At 33.4% G+C, this 15,591-nt stretch overlaps 1 protein-coding gene across 4 annotated transcripts in view; it reads left to right on the forward strand.

Moving 5' to 3' along the window:
- Positions 1 to 15,591, forward strand: part of rsh (Rap GTPase activating protein radish) — a 263,202-nt gene that overhangs the window by 199,256 nt on the left and 48,355 nt on the right. For all 4 annotated transcript variants that reach the window (XM_089093289.1, XM_089093292.1, XM_089093290.1 and 1 more), the window contains one exon: positions 10,032 to 10,276. In XM_089093289.1, coding sequence (XP_088949415.1) covers positions 10,032 to 10,276 — 245 coding nt within the window. The remainder of the gene's footprint in view (positions 1 to 10,031; positions 10,277 to 15,591) is intronic.

Here is a 15,591-nt window from a genome sequence, read left to right on the forward strand (position 1 = left end):
TAACCTAACCTATTGTTTTTGGTGCTTATATGAATGAACTGAATTTAAGAAAAATTAGAAATAGAGTGAAACTTTTTATCTTCATGGTAAATAATCACAATCATAGTATAGCCATTCCTATCTTCTATGGAAAAATTTAGAATTGAACTTTAAATTTTTATGTCTTTGAGAAATTATGAACTGAAATGGAAGTTTTTCATTTTCATTGGTAAATTTCAGAATTGAGCTAACTTTTTTCTCCTCTCTAAGAAAATTCAGAAGAGAACTTGTACATTTTGCACTTCTTCGAGAAAACTTAGAATTAAAGTGGAGCTCCATATCTTCATGACGAATAATCACAATCAAAGTATAACTTTTTCTATCTTCTATGAAAATTTCGGAACAATATTTTAAATTTTTTCATCTCTTTGAGAAAAATCTGAATTGAAGTGGAAAATTTTATATTATTTTATGAAAATAGAATTGATCAATAACTTATTTCATTTTCATTAAGAAAATTCAGAATCGAAGTTGAACTTTTCTTTCTCCGGGAAAATGTTTGGAACAAAACTTTAAATTTTTTCATTTCTTTGAGAAAAGCCGGAATTGAATTTAAGAAAATTTAGAATTAAAGTGAAACTTTTTATCTTCATAGAAAATAATCACAATCATGGTATAGCTTTTCCTATCTTCTACGGAAAAATTTAGAACTGAACTTTAAATTTTTTATGTCTTGGTGAACTTAAAGCTGAAGTGGAAGCTTTTTATTTTCTCTGGTGAAATTAGAATTGAATTGTGTTCTTTGTTAAAATTCAGAAGAGAACTTGAACTTTTCCATCTTCTAAAAAAAATTTGGAACTGAACTTTAATTTTTTTCATCTCTATGTGAAAAGTTGGAACTGAATTTAAGAAAATTTAGAATTAAAGTGAAACTTTTAATCTTCATGGAAAATAATCATAATCATAGTATAACTTTTCCTATCTTCTATGTAAAAATTTTGAACTGAACTTTAAATTTTTTATGTCTTGGTGTACTTAAAACTGAAGTGGAAGCTTTTTATTTTCTCTGGAGAAATTAGAATTGAATTATGTTCTTTGGTAAAATTCAGATTAGAACTTGAACTTTTCTATCTTCTAAGAAAAATTTGGAACAATATTTAAAATTTTTTCATCTCTTTGAAAAATCTGAATTGAAGTGGAAAATTTTATAATACTTTGAGAAAATAGAATTGATCAATAACTTATTTCATTTTCATTTAGAAAATTCAAAATCGAAGTTGAACTTTTGTTCTTCCAGAGAAATATTTGAAACAGAACTTTAAATTTTTTCATCTCTTTGAGAAAGGTTGGAACTGAATTTAAGAAAATTTAGAATTAAAGTGAAACTTTTTATCTTCATAGAAAATAATCACAATCATGGTATAACTTTTCCTATCTTCTACGGAAAAATTTAGAAGTGAACTTTAAATTTTTTATGTCTTGGGCCTTTTTTCTTCCGGTAAAAGTATTTCTTGGTGTTGAGGTATCCAAATAGCTGTAAATTATTGTATTTCGTGAAAAAATTATTGACTTGTACTAGGAACATAAATTTAGGAAGGAGATTAAGAATTAAACTAGATCTAAAATGTTCAATGAAATGTAATTATATGTGTTGAGGTATAAAAAAATCTGTAAAGTGAAGATGAGTTTAAAGAAGATATGTACTTCAAGTTTGAAAATGGTTTTAGGAGTGAAATTGAGAATGTAACTTGCTCTGAAATGGTCATTGAAAAGTATTTCTTGTTGTTGAGGTATCCAAAAAGCTGTAAAGTATAGTTGTGGGTGAAAAAGATAAGTACTCAAGTTGAAAAAAGGGTTTAGGAGGGATATTAAGAATGTAACTTGCTCTGAAATGGTCTTTGAAAAGTATTTCTTGGTGTTGAGGTAACCAAAAAGCTGTAAAGTATAGTTGTGGGTGAAAAAGATAAGTACTTCAAGTTGGAAAAAGAGTTTAGGATGGTCAATAAGGAAGTAACTTGCTCTGAAAAGGTCTTTGAAAAGTATTTCTTGGTGTTTAGGTATCCAAAAAGCTGTAAAGTATAGTTGTGGATGAAAAAGATATGTACTTCAAGTTGAAAAAAAGGTTTAGGAGGGACATTAAGAAAGTAACTTGCTCTGAAATGGTCTTTGAAAAGTATTTCTTGGTGTTGAGGTAACCAAAAAGCTGTAAAGTATAGTTGTGGGTGAAAAAGATAAGTACTTCAAGTTGGAAAATGGGTTTAGGACGGTCACTAAGAAAAGAACTTGTTCTGAAATGGTCTTTGAAAAGTATTTCTTGGTGTTGAGGTATCCAAAAGCTGTAAAGTATAATTGTAGGTGAAAAAGATAAATACTTCAAGTTAGAAAATGGGTTTAGGAGGGACATTAAGAAAGTAACTTGCTCTGAAATGGTCTTTGAAAAGTATTTCTTGGTGTTGAGGCAACCAAAAATATGTAACGTATAGTTTTTGTAGAAAATGATAAGTAAATCAATAATAAAAATTTGTTTAGTAGTGACATTAATAAATTAACTTCATATTATATTTTATTTTAAATTTATTTATTGGTGTTGAGGTATCCGAAAAGATGTAAATTATAGTTGTGGGTGAAAAAGATAAGTACTTCAAGTTGAAAAATGGGTTTAGGAGGGATATTAAGAAAAAAAGTTGCTCTGAAATGGTCTTTGAAAAGTATTTCTTCGTATTGAGGTAACCAAAAAGCTGTAAAGTATAGTTGTGGGTGAAAAAGATAAGTACTTCAAGTTGGAAAATGGGTTTAGGAGGGACATTAAGAAAGTAACTTGCTCTGAAATGGTCTTTGAAAAGTAGTTTTGGTGTTGAGGTATCCAAAAAGCTGTAAAGTATAGTTGTGGATGAAAAAGATAAGTACTTCAAGTTGGAAAATTGGTTTAGCAGGGACAATAAGAAAGTAACTTGCTCTGAAATGGTCCTTGAACAGTATTTCTTGTTGTTGAGGTAACCAAAAAGCGGTAAAGTAGATTTGTGGGTGAAATTGATCAGGACGTCAAGTTGGAACAGGAGTTTAGATGAGACATTAGGAATGGAAGTTGCTCTTAACAGGACAATGAAAAGTATTTCATGGCTTTGAGGTATCAACATAGCTCGAAAGTATGGTTTTGGGTGAAAAAGATATGTACTTCAAGTTGGAAAATGGGTTTAGGAGGGACATTAAGAAATTAACTTCCTCTGACATTGTATTTGAAAAGTATTTATTTTTTTTTATGTATAAAAAACGATTGATATTATTTTTTTGTGTGATAATGATACGCAAATAATTTTGAACTATTTGTTTAGTAGTGACATTAATAAATTAAATTGATATGAAATTGTCTTTGAAAAGTATTTCTTTTTGTTGATGTATCCAAAAAGCTGTATATTATAGTTGTGGATGAAAAACATAAGTTGTTAAAGTTGTAAAATGTGTTTAGAAGGGACATTAGGAAAGTAACTTGCTCTGAAATGGTCTTTGAAAAGTATTTTTTGGTGTTGAGGTATCCAAAAAGCTGTAAAGTATAGTTGTGGGTGAAAAAGATAAGTAGTTCAAGTTGGAAAATGGGTTTAGAAGGGACATTAAAAAAGTAACTTGCTCTGAAATGGTCTTTGAAAAGTATTTCTCGGTGTTTAGGCATCAAAAAAGCTGTAAAGTATAGTTGTGGGTGAAAAAGATAAGTACTTCACGTTGTAAAATAGGTTTAGAAGGGGCATTAGGAAAGTAACCTGCTCTGAAATGGTCTTTGAAAAGCATTTCTTGGTGATTAGGTAACCAAAAAGCTGTATAGTATAGTTTAAGGTGAAATAGTTATGTAATTAAAGCTGGAAAATTGGCTTAGGAGGCACATTAAGAAAGTAACTAGCTCTGAAATGGTCATTGAAAAGTATTTCTTGGTGTTGAGGTATCCAAAAAGCTGTAAATTATAGTTTTGGATGAAAAAGATAAGTACTTCAAGTTGATAAATGGGTTTAGAATGGACATTAAGAAAGTAACTTGCTCTGAAATGGTCTTTGAAAAGTATTTCTTGGTGTTGAGGTATCCAAAAAGCTGTAAAGTATAGTTGTGGGTGAAAAAGATAAGTACTTCAAATTGTAAAATGGGTTTAGGAGGGACATTAAGAAAGTAACTTGCTCTGAAATGGTCTTTGAAAAGTATTTCTTGGTGTTGAGGTATCCAAAAATCTGTAAAGTATAGTTGCGTTTTTAATATTTATTAACTTATTGTTTTTATTTGGTTTTAGGCGGTTGATTTAGTATTTAAATTGCACTGTATTGGTCTTTTAAATTTATTTTTTGTTGTTGAGTTATCCAAAATGCTGTAAAGTATTGTTGTGGGTGAAAAAGGTAAGTACTTCAAGTTGTAAAATAGGTTTAGAAGGGACATTAAGAAAGTAACTTGCTATGAAATGGTCTTTGAAAAGTATTTCATGGTGTTGAGGTATCCAAAAAGCTGTAAAGTTTAGTTGTGAATGAAAAATATAAATACTTCATGTTGGAATATGTGCCGAGAAAGGTCTATTAGTATGGAACTTGGTGAGAATTTTTATCTGAATATTATTTCCTGGGGTGGTGGTATCCATACGGCATAAGTATATATGGGTGGGTGAACAAGTAAAGTACGCCTTGTTGAAAAGTGTGTTGATAAGGGATCGAAAAACTTGAAATTGCTATGAACTGGTATTTGAAATGTATTTCTTGGTGTTGAGGTATCCAAAAAGCTGTAAAGTATAGTTGTGGGTGAAAAAGATAAGTTCTTCAGGTTTTTTAGTAGGTTTAGAATGGGCGTTAATAAATTAATCTTCTCCGTGATGGTATTTACAGAGTATGTCTTATTTTTGAGATAAACAAACGGATGTAATGTCTAGATTTGGATGAAATAGAAAGTTACTTCATGTTGGAACATAGGTGCAGGAGGAACCATAAGAAAAAAAGTTGCTCTGAAATGGTCTTTGAAAAGTATTTCTTGGTGTTGAGGTATCCAAAAAGCTGTAAAGTATAGTTGTGGTTGAAAAAGATAAGTACTTCACGTTGTAAAATAGGTTTAGTAGGGGAATTAGGAAAGTAACCTGCTCTGAAATGGTCTTTTAAAAGTATTTCTTGGTGTTGAGGTATACAAAAAGCTGTAAAGTATAGTTGTGGGTGAAAAAGATAAGTAATTCAAGTTGGAAAATGGGTTTAGAAGGGACATTAAGAAAGTAACTTGCTCTGAAATGGTATTTGAAAAGGATTTCTTGGTGTTGAGGTAACCAAAAAGCTGTAAAGTATAGTTGTGGGTGAAAAATATAAGTCCTCCAAGTTGGAAAATGGGTTTATAAGGGACATTAGGAAAGTAACTTTCTCTGAAATGGTCTTGGAAGAGTATTTCTTGATGTTGAGGTAACCAAAAAGCTGTAAAGTATAGTTGTGGGTGAAAAAGATAAGTACTTCAAGTTGAAAAATGGGTTTAGGAGGGACATTAAGAAAGGAACTTGTTCCATTCAGGACCTTCTGATAGGGTTCTACCGATTATGTAATCAAATTCTCAGAAATCCATTTGTCCTAGTTGATTACGTCATTCTATGCACATAAATGGATTCCCGTCACGAGCTCCTGATAGGGTTCTACAGATTATATAATCAATTTCTCAGAAATCCATTTGTCCTAGTTGATTACGTCATTCTATGCACATAAATGGATTCCCGTCACGAGCTCCTGATAGGGTTCTACCGATTATGTAATCAATTTCTCGGGAATTCTCTCCCTTCGATTACACAATCAATATATCTCTTCCCCACCTTCCCCTTAGAAACAACAAATTAATTCCCCTTTCTTGAATCAATAATTCTCTTTGGAAACAACAAATTAATTCCCCTTTCGTGACAAATCAATCAATCATGATATCATCTGTCACGTGTGATCTAAACTTTGCCCCGGAAACAATTCTGGTCGAACTCCAAAGATATTAATAAACTTCCGGAAACAATTCTCCTTGGAAACAATAAATTAACCACGTGTTCTCCCTAGGGACTCTATTGAGGTCATTGACCCGTTCGTGGATCGATAAAATTATGTAAAAAAGTTGTAGGTGGCAGCAGGGGTGAGGAATCGGACCTCATGAGGCCTTTCTACTAGTTAGAACCACGAATTACGTGAAAATGTTTGCAATTCACAACTATGAACGTGATCGGCCCACACTTAGACTCTTCTGTACTGGTAATAATTTTTTTTTTTGACATTAGCCTTTATTAGAACGAGGGTTGATTTTTTCATAGAAAATCCGGGGGGGGGCCGCCAAAACCCAACAAATTAAAAGCTGCATGGGCTTTGAGTTCCTCCCCAGGCTTCCCACAAAATGTGGTCCAACACCATTGGTCTTTCTCAGTCGACCACGATCTTCTTACCTCTGACCTTTCTCGTTAGCCACTTATATCTTGAATTAAACTATATAGCTTTACGGATGATCGTACTGGAATGGTACGGGTAGACTTTTTTTATATTAAAGGAAATTATTTGAATTAATTATATGCAGTGTTACTATTTAATTAGAATTTGTTTTCGGGTACTGATATATGTTGAACAGACGGTATCAGACGGTTTTGATTCATGCGAAGCCAAGATATATGTTGAACAAAATTTTTCTATAGCATTTAGTATAATTGTATGATTTTTACTCGTAAATTAAAATTTTTTTAAAATTATTATTCCTTTATGACGCCTATCTATTAAAATCTTTTTTTTGTATTTTTATGGGTATTTTAATTTGTCCGGTTTTTTAACCGTTCTACCTGACTGTATCGTTACTTTTTCCTCGACTTCTTGCGGTTTTTTATTTTTCGGTTTTTCTAGCGAAATAAGATCAAACTTTTTGTATTGTTTTTTCAAAAATTCTTGCCCTTTTAATTTTGTTTACCTCGCGTTTGCGGCTGTTGAAGTCGGTTTTGATTTTCCTATTTCTTTAACTACTATATGGTCTGATTCGCCGTCAGACTCTTCGGAACTGGTGTCCGATGATTCTGTGTTATAATTTTTAGAAGTTGCATCTCGCAATTTTTAGGTATCACCTCCCCTTCACCCGTAAATTTCTACTCCTCTAGAAGTAGAAGGTTTATTCTCTAAGTCCTCGCTTTGAGTTTTCAACTCGGGAGATTTTAAAGATTCTTGAGAGCTTTGAGAGGAATCAAGAGTTTTTGCGGGGTTCCTCCACTGTTTAAATGCCATGTCTTCAGGGGGATGGGGAATTCTTTGCACTAGTGTTTCCCTCCATGAAGTCCACTGATTAGGCTTGACCTTGGACACAATTATATCATGATATTGTCCTTGCTGGTCATCCTCGGGAGTTTTATTCTTAGGCAATGTACTTTGACTCGTTTTTATTGGGAAATGTATTAAATCCATAGCTTCTCACAGATTTGTTTTATTTGAATCTTTTGGAGGAGTTTTCTTTACAGTAATACCTAGAGTTTCTACAGCTCTGTTCAATTCCTCCTGAAATGACAGGAGCCTCTTTATTGGTATTGCAGGGGAAACCAGATTTGTAGCGATAAAAAGAAATGACTGAGTCACATGTGGTAATAAATATTGACCGCGTCAAATGTTATATTATGCTTAAAAGCTGTGAATTTACACCTGATAAGTTTTCCGATAGTGCCACTTATAGCGCTAAATATTGTCCCATCTAGGCTTGCGCCAGAGCAATGGGTAGTGAAGCAAATTTATGACCGTGCCACCCTCAATTATTGAGAGAAAATAAAATGTGTAGCTACATAAATGTAACCTCTTATCCTCAAGCTATCTGGAGATCGGATCCCTGGGAGCGCTACCTTGGAGACATGCGAACTAATTACCTGTCTTTAGACTAGATACAGACATATAAAATGAAATAAACACAGGTAAAAAGCAATAGATTTATTGAGACTTACATATTTAGGTGAACAGCAGTGGGTAACTTCAAATGACAACAACGGTGACTGAGGTAACAACAATGATGGAATTGCAAAGCTTGAACGCCGAAATAATTCTGAACATAATAGTCCTGAATCTGATTTACGAATCCCGCAAAAAGCACTCTTACTACACTATAAAACATAGTCCTCGTCCTGCGCTATAAGAGCTGACCCACAATTGGCCTAAGTCCTGAGGTGGGCCAAACCCTCCGTCCAATAATCTGTCTTAAATATTTCTGATGATTCAAACGTTCACACGGCTCTTATAATTTGATAGTCCTTAAAAATAATGCGTGCAGCATCTTTTGTGTTGCCCACCATCATAGCAAAATCGAAACCCGGATAGCGCTGTTCTTTGTCTGATGGTTAATTCAATTTTTATATTTGATTCTTAAGTAATTTTCTTTTTTTTGAAAATATATTTAAAAATAATTTGAGGAAGTCGGAATTATCTTTAGAAAGAAGGAACTTTATTCTTTGTATTTTAAATATATCATTTTACTCACGGTACAGTAATATTATGTGTTTTCGGAGGGAGGGTAAATGAAAGTGCGTTTTTCTACTTTCATATTTTAGCCTCAGTATCTAGACGATGGGCATTTTTATCTGTTTCTCTAATTTCTCCAATTGGTGTGTTTACCCAGAAGCTGTTAGAGAAATTATTTTCGATAGATCTAAGCCCCTCTTTCTTCAGATATTTTTCATTTTTGTCTTAGCGCAGTTCGAAACTTAACAAACAGAAAATATTGAAAAGAAAAGAAAAAAAAATTAAGAAAAGTGAAACGAAAACGACTATGCAACGGACAATATGATTACTTTTTTTATACACAGAAGCTTTGAGACGCCAACTCATGTTCCCATCGCAAGCTCTTGGTACTGGTAGGAAGCTACACACTGGAACTACAGTTCAACATTGTCCTTTTTGAAAAAAAGACCTTGATCTTGACTTGAAAACAAGACCTTGTTTCTCAAATGTTTTATAAATTCCCTCTTCCTCAGAATTGAACCACTTTGTTTTGATATCGAGGTGGGACGGGTGGGATACACCTGCCTTTTTTGTATATGGGTGTTCTACTTAATATACATCAAGCCATGGTAGTGACTTCTTAATCTTTCTTCTTATATACGAACAACAAAATCAGTCCCTAGGGTGGTATTTATACTTTTTTACCATCCAGATGACAAAAATTATCATCTCTTAAAGATAGTATAATAATGAGGAAACTTTCCATTTTAATCGTTAAACGTGTTTTGCTTTCATCTGTATATCATATACACGTGAACAAACTATACATTATGTACAATCAAAAACAGAATCAGTATAATGTCTTCTAATATATCATGCAAAGAATAAGTAAGATTTGATTATATTATTGAAATTATGTTGGTTATGATGTTTTGAATGTAATAGTCTTTGATTTCATTCGGATCTTCATTTTAAATATTATTTCAGATTGAAAGTGTCCTTTAGATGGTTTAACGTTAGATGAAATGCAATTCACTTGAAAAATTTTCAGGTTTTTAGGATAGCATAACCTTGGGTAGGGAAAAAACCTGTTTTTATTTGAGAAATAAGAAATGGCAAGATTTCATCAGTACTTTTTATTGAATCAAAAGCAGGTTGCTCCCGAAGGGGGTGGAAACAGGTCACCAGAAAGGGGTTAAAGGAAATTGGAATTCAACTTGAGGAGAAAATTTTAGGAGAAGCCGGGAGCGTCATTTCTGGTAAAGGTGAACGTTGCCACAACACCTTTATACCTATTTTTTTTTTCTTATTTTGTAATTTAGAGTTTCTTCAACGAAGTGTATTATAGCGTAAAAATAGTTCTTCGGGAGGTTTATTCCCCAAATTCCCAGAAAAATGCATTCCCCTTGGCGTTCCTAACCTAAAACAAAAAACAAATCAGTTTTTATGTAGAAAAAAATGAATGTGAGACCTGTGTTTTTTTTTCAATACACAAATACATTAAATGAAGGAGTTTTTTTTTTTTCAAAAACAGAAATTAGTTACTGGGAACGAAAAAGTGAGAAATTCTAGGTTTATGTTTCAAATATGTTCCAGCACCCCTGCAAATTTCTAACCACTACTACTTTCTTTTAGGTCTCGGTGGTAAGTCGTGACGAAGTTGGTGCATTTAAGCCTTATCTCTGGGAGCAATCAGTTTTTTACAAGGGTCCAATGTTTCGTGAGTGGCTTCTTGCTAAAATTGTAAACGGAGAACGAGCATCTTATTCAGCGCCAAAATTTGCGAGAATGCAAGAAAGAACCAGGAGTCAAATGCTGGAAGATATTGTTGCAAATCTACAGAATCATGCCGATACTGGACAAATCCCGAAGCCTTACAGGTTATTTCTAGGATATTTGTTGTTGAATTCCTAAAAACATAATGATGGTATTGCATCTAGAGAACAAATTTTGTAATTCATACGACCATTTTAGATACGGAATAACAAAGAAGGAATGGGCAGAGATGTTTGGTCACTAGTCAAAGAAATAACGACGATTTTAAGTAAAAGGGAGATATTATTCTGGAGGGAGGGAGGGAGCGGAGCAATGTTGTTAGAATCACAGAAATTTTATGCTATAACTAGTCACTCTTTGCTACGATTTCGAAAGAAAGGAAATTCAATGAAAGTCCCCTCCCCACCGCGGAAAGTTCCCTCCTGTATTAATAAATGTCGTGTTTTTTTTTAAATTAAAATAGAACTCAGAAAATTTCCGTTGAGAAATTCACCCACAGAAAATTCTTCCCCCAGAAAAATCCCCCCCCCCGCCCCTGCGGAAAACTCCTCCGTATAAGCTCCACCTTCCTCGCAAAAAATTCTCCCCCAGAAACTTAATACCCCTCCCACGGAAAATTCCTCCCCGACAATTCTCGATAGAAAATTTTTCCCACATATAAAATATCGATTGAATTTTTAAATATAAATGAATTTGAAAAACTAGGTTAGGACTTTTAACTTACCCGCTGATTGTTGTTGAATAGTAATATCCAAAAATTGTGAACAACGGGAACGGAAGCAACTGTCAAGTATTGGTTTTCAGGAGTCTCGAATTTGATTCAGCGCAAAAATATTAAGTGGGGGGAGGAAAGATGGGTAATTTTTTTTACCTAAGATTTTGCAAGAGTTTTCTGAACAAGTACTTAAAGTTTCTTATCGATCAGATGAACAGTATAGTAATGCATACAGGACATACACAGAGACATACATTCGATTTTATTTATACAGATAAGACCTAGGGATGAAAACAATTTCTTAATGTTTGTATAAACGAGGAGGAGTTGAAGTAGGTTATCTCAACCACCAATTGTTTAATGCCACCTATCTTAAGGAGAAAATATCTGAGGAAGCTCTGGGTAGAGAATGGCCTATATTTTTTCTGATGTGTGGTAATTACAAGATCTGGAAAATTTTTCTCTATTGTGCCGGTGTGTGGGACGTGTGGGACTAAATTTTATTACAGTAGGGTGATGAGATTTATTCACAATGCATTAAATGCTGCTTTTGTGTACGTACACAAAAGCAGCTTTTGTGTTCTTACAGTTTTGAAAAGTCAGAAATAAAGGGGTTTTTAAGCTTTTGGGTGGAGATCTTCTCTCTACGAGCAACATCATTTTAAAATATACCACATTCACCGATATAATATGGTAATATACGAGGCGTTTTTTTAATTTAGGTCCGTTTGATCATAAGTACACAACGAATGATTATTTAAAAAAGAGTAAATTTATTTTTTTAAAAGTACATACTTTACTCTATTTAAAAGTATAGTTACCAAGTTTGTTGTAATACTTATCATACCTCTCAGCTAATTTTAAAGTAACCTCTGCATAAAAACTTGCCGCCTGTTCCGTTAACCAGGAATTCACCTTCGTTTTTACCTCGTCATCATTATTGTAACGTTTACCACTGAGGTGTTGCTTGAGGTGGAGAAACGGATGGTAATCATAAACAAATAAGAAGAACAACAGGGAAATTTTTTATACAAGACAGTGGAACGCAACTTTAAATGAATATTTCGACCCTATATCCAAGGGCCGTCCTCAGCAAAACAGACGAAGAGAATAAAAACACTATAAAAGAAACTTACATTAAAATTCAATCAATAAAACCGTTTAAAAAAGTTTTAAAACAGCCCTAATATCATTACTTCAAGGAAGTTCAACCAGGACTCAACTTTAAATATTCATTTAAAGTTGCGTTCCACTGTCTTGTATAAAAAATTTCCCTGTTGTTCTTCTTATTTGTTTATGATGGAAAGGCAGTGTGGTCTTCGTCGCTATTTGCGGATGGTAATCACCCGGCAAAAGATCAGGACTGTATTGTGGGTGATCTGAAACTCCCCAGACAAAACTGTCCGACAAATTACGGGTCTGACCAGCAGTGTGAGGTCTTGCATTGTCATGAAGAAGGACAATTTCCTTTGTCAGCATACCAATTTTTTTTTTTTTTTTTTTTTTTTTATTTTTTTTTTTTTAATCACTCTGCGGAGCTTTCTGAGGATTAGGCAGCATGATTATGCATTGATAGTGGTTCATTCGTTTCATGAAGTAGTAGTAAGCGCCCGATTACTTGAAACCCTACCCGCAAACCTACGCCTGAGGCATCGGGTATGTGTGTAGGTTTTCAAGTAATTGGGTTACCAGGGTCATTTGCAAAGAGGTACCATTTCTATAGAAGCTATAGTAATTTGAAATATCATATAGAATTTGCTTGAAGGTATATACTTTTTGTACGCGCCCGTACCAAACAGGTTGGGTATAATATGTTCTGGTTCAAGTTTTTTCTGACACAATTAGCTTAATTTCTATTTCAATATATACGAGTTTTTTTTTTTTTAGGTTAAATCAGTGTTGGAAAAACAGGTATATATTTTTAGATGCCAATTATTTTTTGTATATATTAAAGTTTAAAATTATATTCCTCAACAGTTTTGAATATTTTATTTAACATAACACAACTGACATTTTTTGTAAGCATTTACATAGAAAATGGATAATTCTAAGCAATTTCTGGTGAGTAAAAATTTTCTCATTATTATAATAAAAAAAGAAATTGTCTTGTCATTAAGTTAATGAATAAATTATTTCCTTAAACTATAACTAAGGGTAATTTTATAATTAGAATCCTTTTTTTTTTTGGTGCTTAAAACAAAAAATAATTATCGTTTTGTCTTAAAATTACGGGAGTTTTTTTTTTTTTTTTTTTTTGGGGTTTTTTTTAAAATGATTCCAGGCCAGTCTGCATTTACGGTGTGATTTTTATCATGATCAGTTAACCTTTTTAGGGATGTTTTTGAAAAAGTGCTTAGCTCTATTGAAAAAAAAATGTTTTACACTACTTTAAATGCCTAACATAAAATGAATTATTTTCCAAACCCAAAATGCATTTTTTTCATGTTAAATTTTACCCTTTTTTCTTTTCAAGGAAGTGGACACATGCAATACCCCCCCTTCTGAAAAGAAGAGAAGATATAGCGAAGGTATATTAATGCAAGCTACAAGACCTTCAGTTATCAAATTTTCTGCTAGAATTACACACGACCTGGACTGGCCAATGGCCAAGAATCTTTTAATGCCAGGGTCCTCTGACCCCAGTGTTAGCTCCATGTCAGCTGGAAGGAACTTGAAAAGGGAATGGACTGCTCTATATAATGCCTCAGCCCAGCCTACTGAAGATTGTGAGCTTGACCCCCTTCAAGTTTTGCCAAGGAGTTCAGATATAGAAGCCCAGTCAAAATTTGTATTTACGTGCAGAATTTTTTTTTTTTCTATCCCTATTTTCAAAGATAAGGTAAATTTTATAAGTACAATATATTTTTATGATTAAAAACTTGGAAATTGTTTATAAAAACTGTTTCAATTTATTTAATTAACAAAATTAGCGGTATATAAAGGAATGCTTATCACGCATTTCTATAACAAAAAAAACCTTACCTCGTAACTTCTAACCAAGATGCATTCTAATGCAATAATTCCAATATTCCTTTTAGACAAAAACTAACTATTTGAAAAAAAAAAACGAAAATGATTCGCTACTTTACAGTTGACGCGCACTTTTAAACTGGTATTTTTGCGCTAAGGCATTTGCATGCATCCGCTACTTATCAGATCTCCCATCGCTTTTTAATCCGATTTGAATTCTAAGTGGGTCTCTTGCAAAGTGGACTTTAAATAACCAGATGTCTATCTTCGATAAGCAATTTAAACAGGGAAAAAGGTTTTTTGATAATTTCCAAATATGTCTTCACAGCGATGTCAAGAAACATTATTTGGGCGAACCCATTTTTGGTCATTTCATTGAAACCCTTAGGTGTTTTCGAGAAAGAATTTGAGGCTGTTCTATTTGAACAGTGTTATGAAGTCCGATACCCCCAACTCGAAAGGGTATCGAACCTCCTACATCGAAGGAAGCTCCGGGGTCCCCAGGATCCTCCCCGGGAAAGGGGGAGGGGAGGGGAGGAGGGTTCTAAAAAAAAGGACCATCCAGCATTTTAATTGCACTTTAATTGTTGATATGGATGGAGAAAAAAGTTCTTCTCTCTCTTACAAACATTTATTTACCCCAGGTCAACTTCAAACAAATCCGTTGGCAAAAGACACAGGAAAATACGGATTATTGAGAAGGTAGCACCATCAACCGCCGACATATGGGATTCGTGTCCGTTAACTGAAGCCGAGGAGCAAGTGTTCATAGAGCATAACGCGTCAGTTGAACGATGGTCAAATTTCAATGAGAATTATAATGCAGAGGGTCAAACAATTTAATTGGAACCATATTTTGTATTTTTATTTAAAAAAATTTTTGGAATAAAAACTTTATTTTTTTTTTATCAGGATGAGTATTTATTTGCTGTTTTTTTTTCATGGGCGAGTGTATCGACCCAGAGGTCCTAGAATATTAAGAGAGGCCTCATTCAAATAGAAATTAAAAGTTCTAGTGTTCTTTTTAAGTGACCTAAGGATTTGGACGGCAACTAAGCCCCCTCCTAGGATCATTTTTTCCCAAAGCCATCGGATTAAAAGTTGGAAATTGCCATATTTATTCAAAAAAATCTAATAACTATGTCTTTGAGGATGATTTAATCCCTCACATGCCTGGGAGGAGGACTGCAAGTTATGAGCTTTGCCCATTGTTTGCATATAGCATTGGTTTTTGGGAAGTATACCGACTTTTTCAGTTTTTTTTGTGGTCGATGGAGGGTTGGGGGAGGGAGTTACGTGGTAGGGTCTCTCCATGGAGGAATTTTTCATGGGGGAAGAGAAATTTTCTATGTAGGTGGTGTCAGATTTCCCTGCACTATTTAAAAACGATAAGAAACTAGATTTTAAACTAAAATTTAAACTAGAAACTAGTTTGAATAAATAAAACTTTCAGTTGAAAATTTTTCAACTGAAAGTAAGGATCAACTTTAAAACTTAAAAAGAACAGAAATTATTTCGTATATGATGGGGTTCGCCCCATTCGTCAATACATCACTCTTTAGGCTAAAGTTTGTTTATTGCTTTCAAAAGAGCTATTTATTCTAATTAAGCGACCTTTTTGATTCAGGGGTCATTTTTAAAGAATTGGAACAAAATTTGAACTTAGCGTGAAAGGCGCGGTGTTGAGTAGGAGGGAACCCCCCTCATATACGTAATAATTTTGGTTCATTTTAA

Source organism: Artemia sp. Qi Xiang Cuo, chromosome 8, assembly GCF_049724085.1.
Source record: "Artemia sp. Qi Xiang Cuo chromosome 8, ASM4972408v1, whole genome shotgun sequence".
Lineage (NCBI taxonomy): Eukaryota > Metazoa > Arthropoda > Branchiopoda > Anostraca > Artemiidae > Artemia > Artemia sp. Qi Xiang Cuo.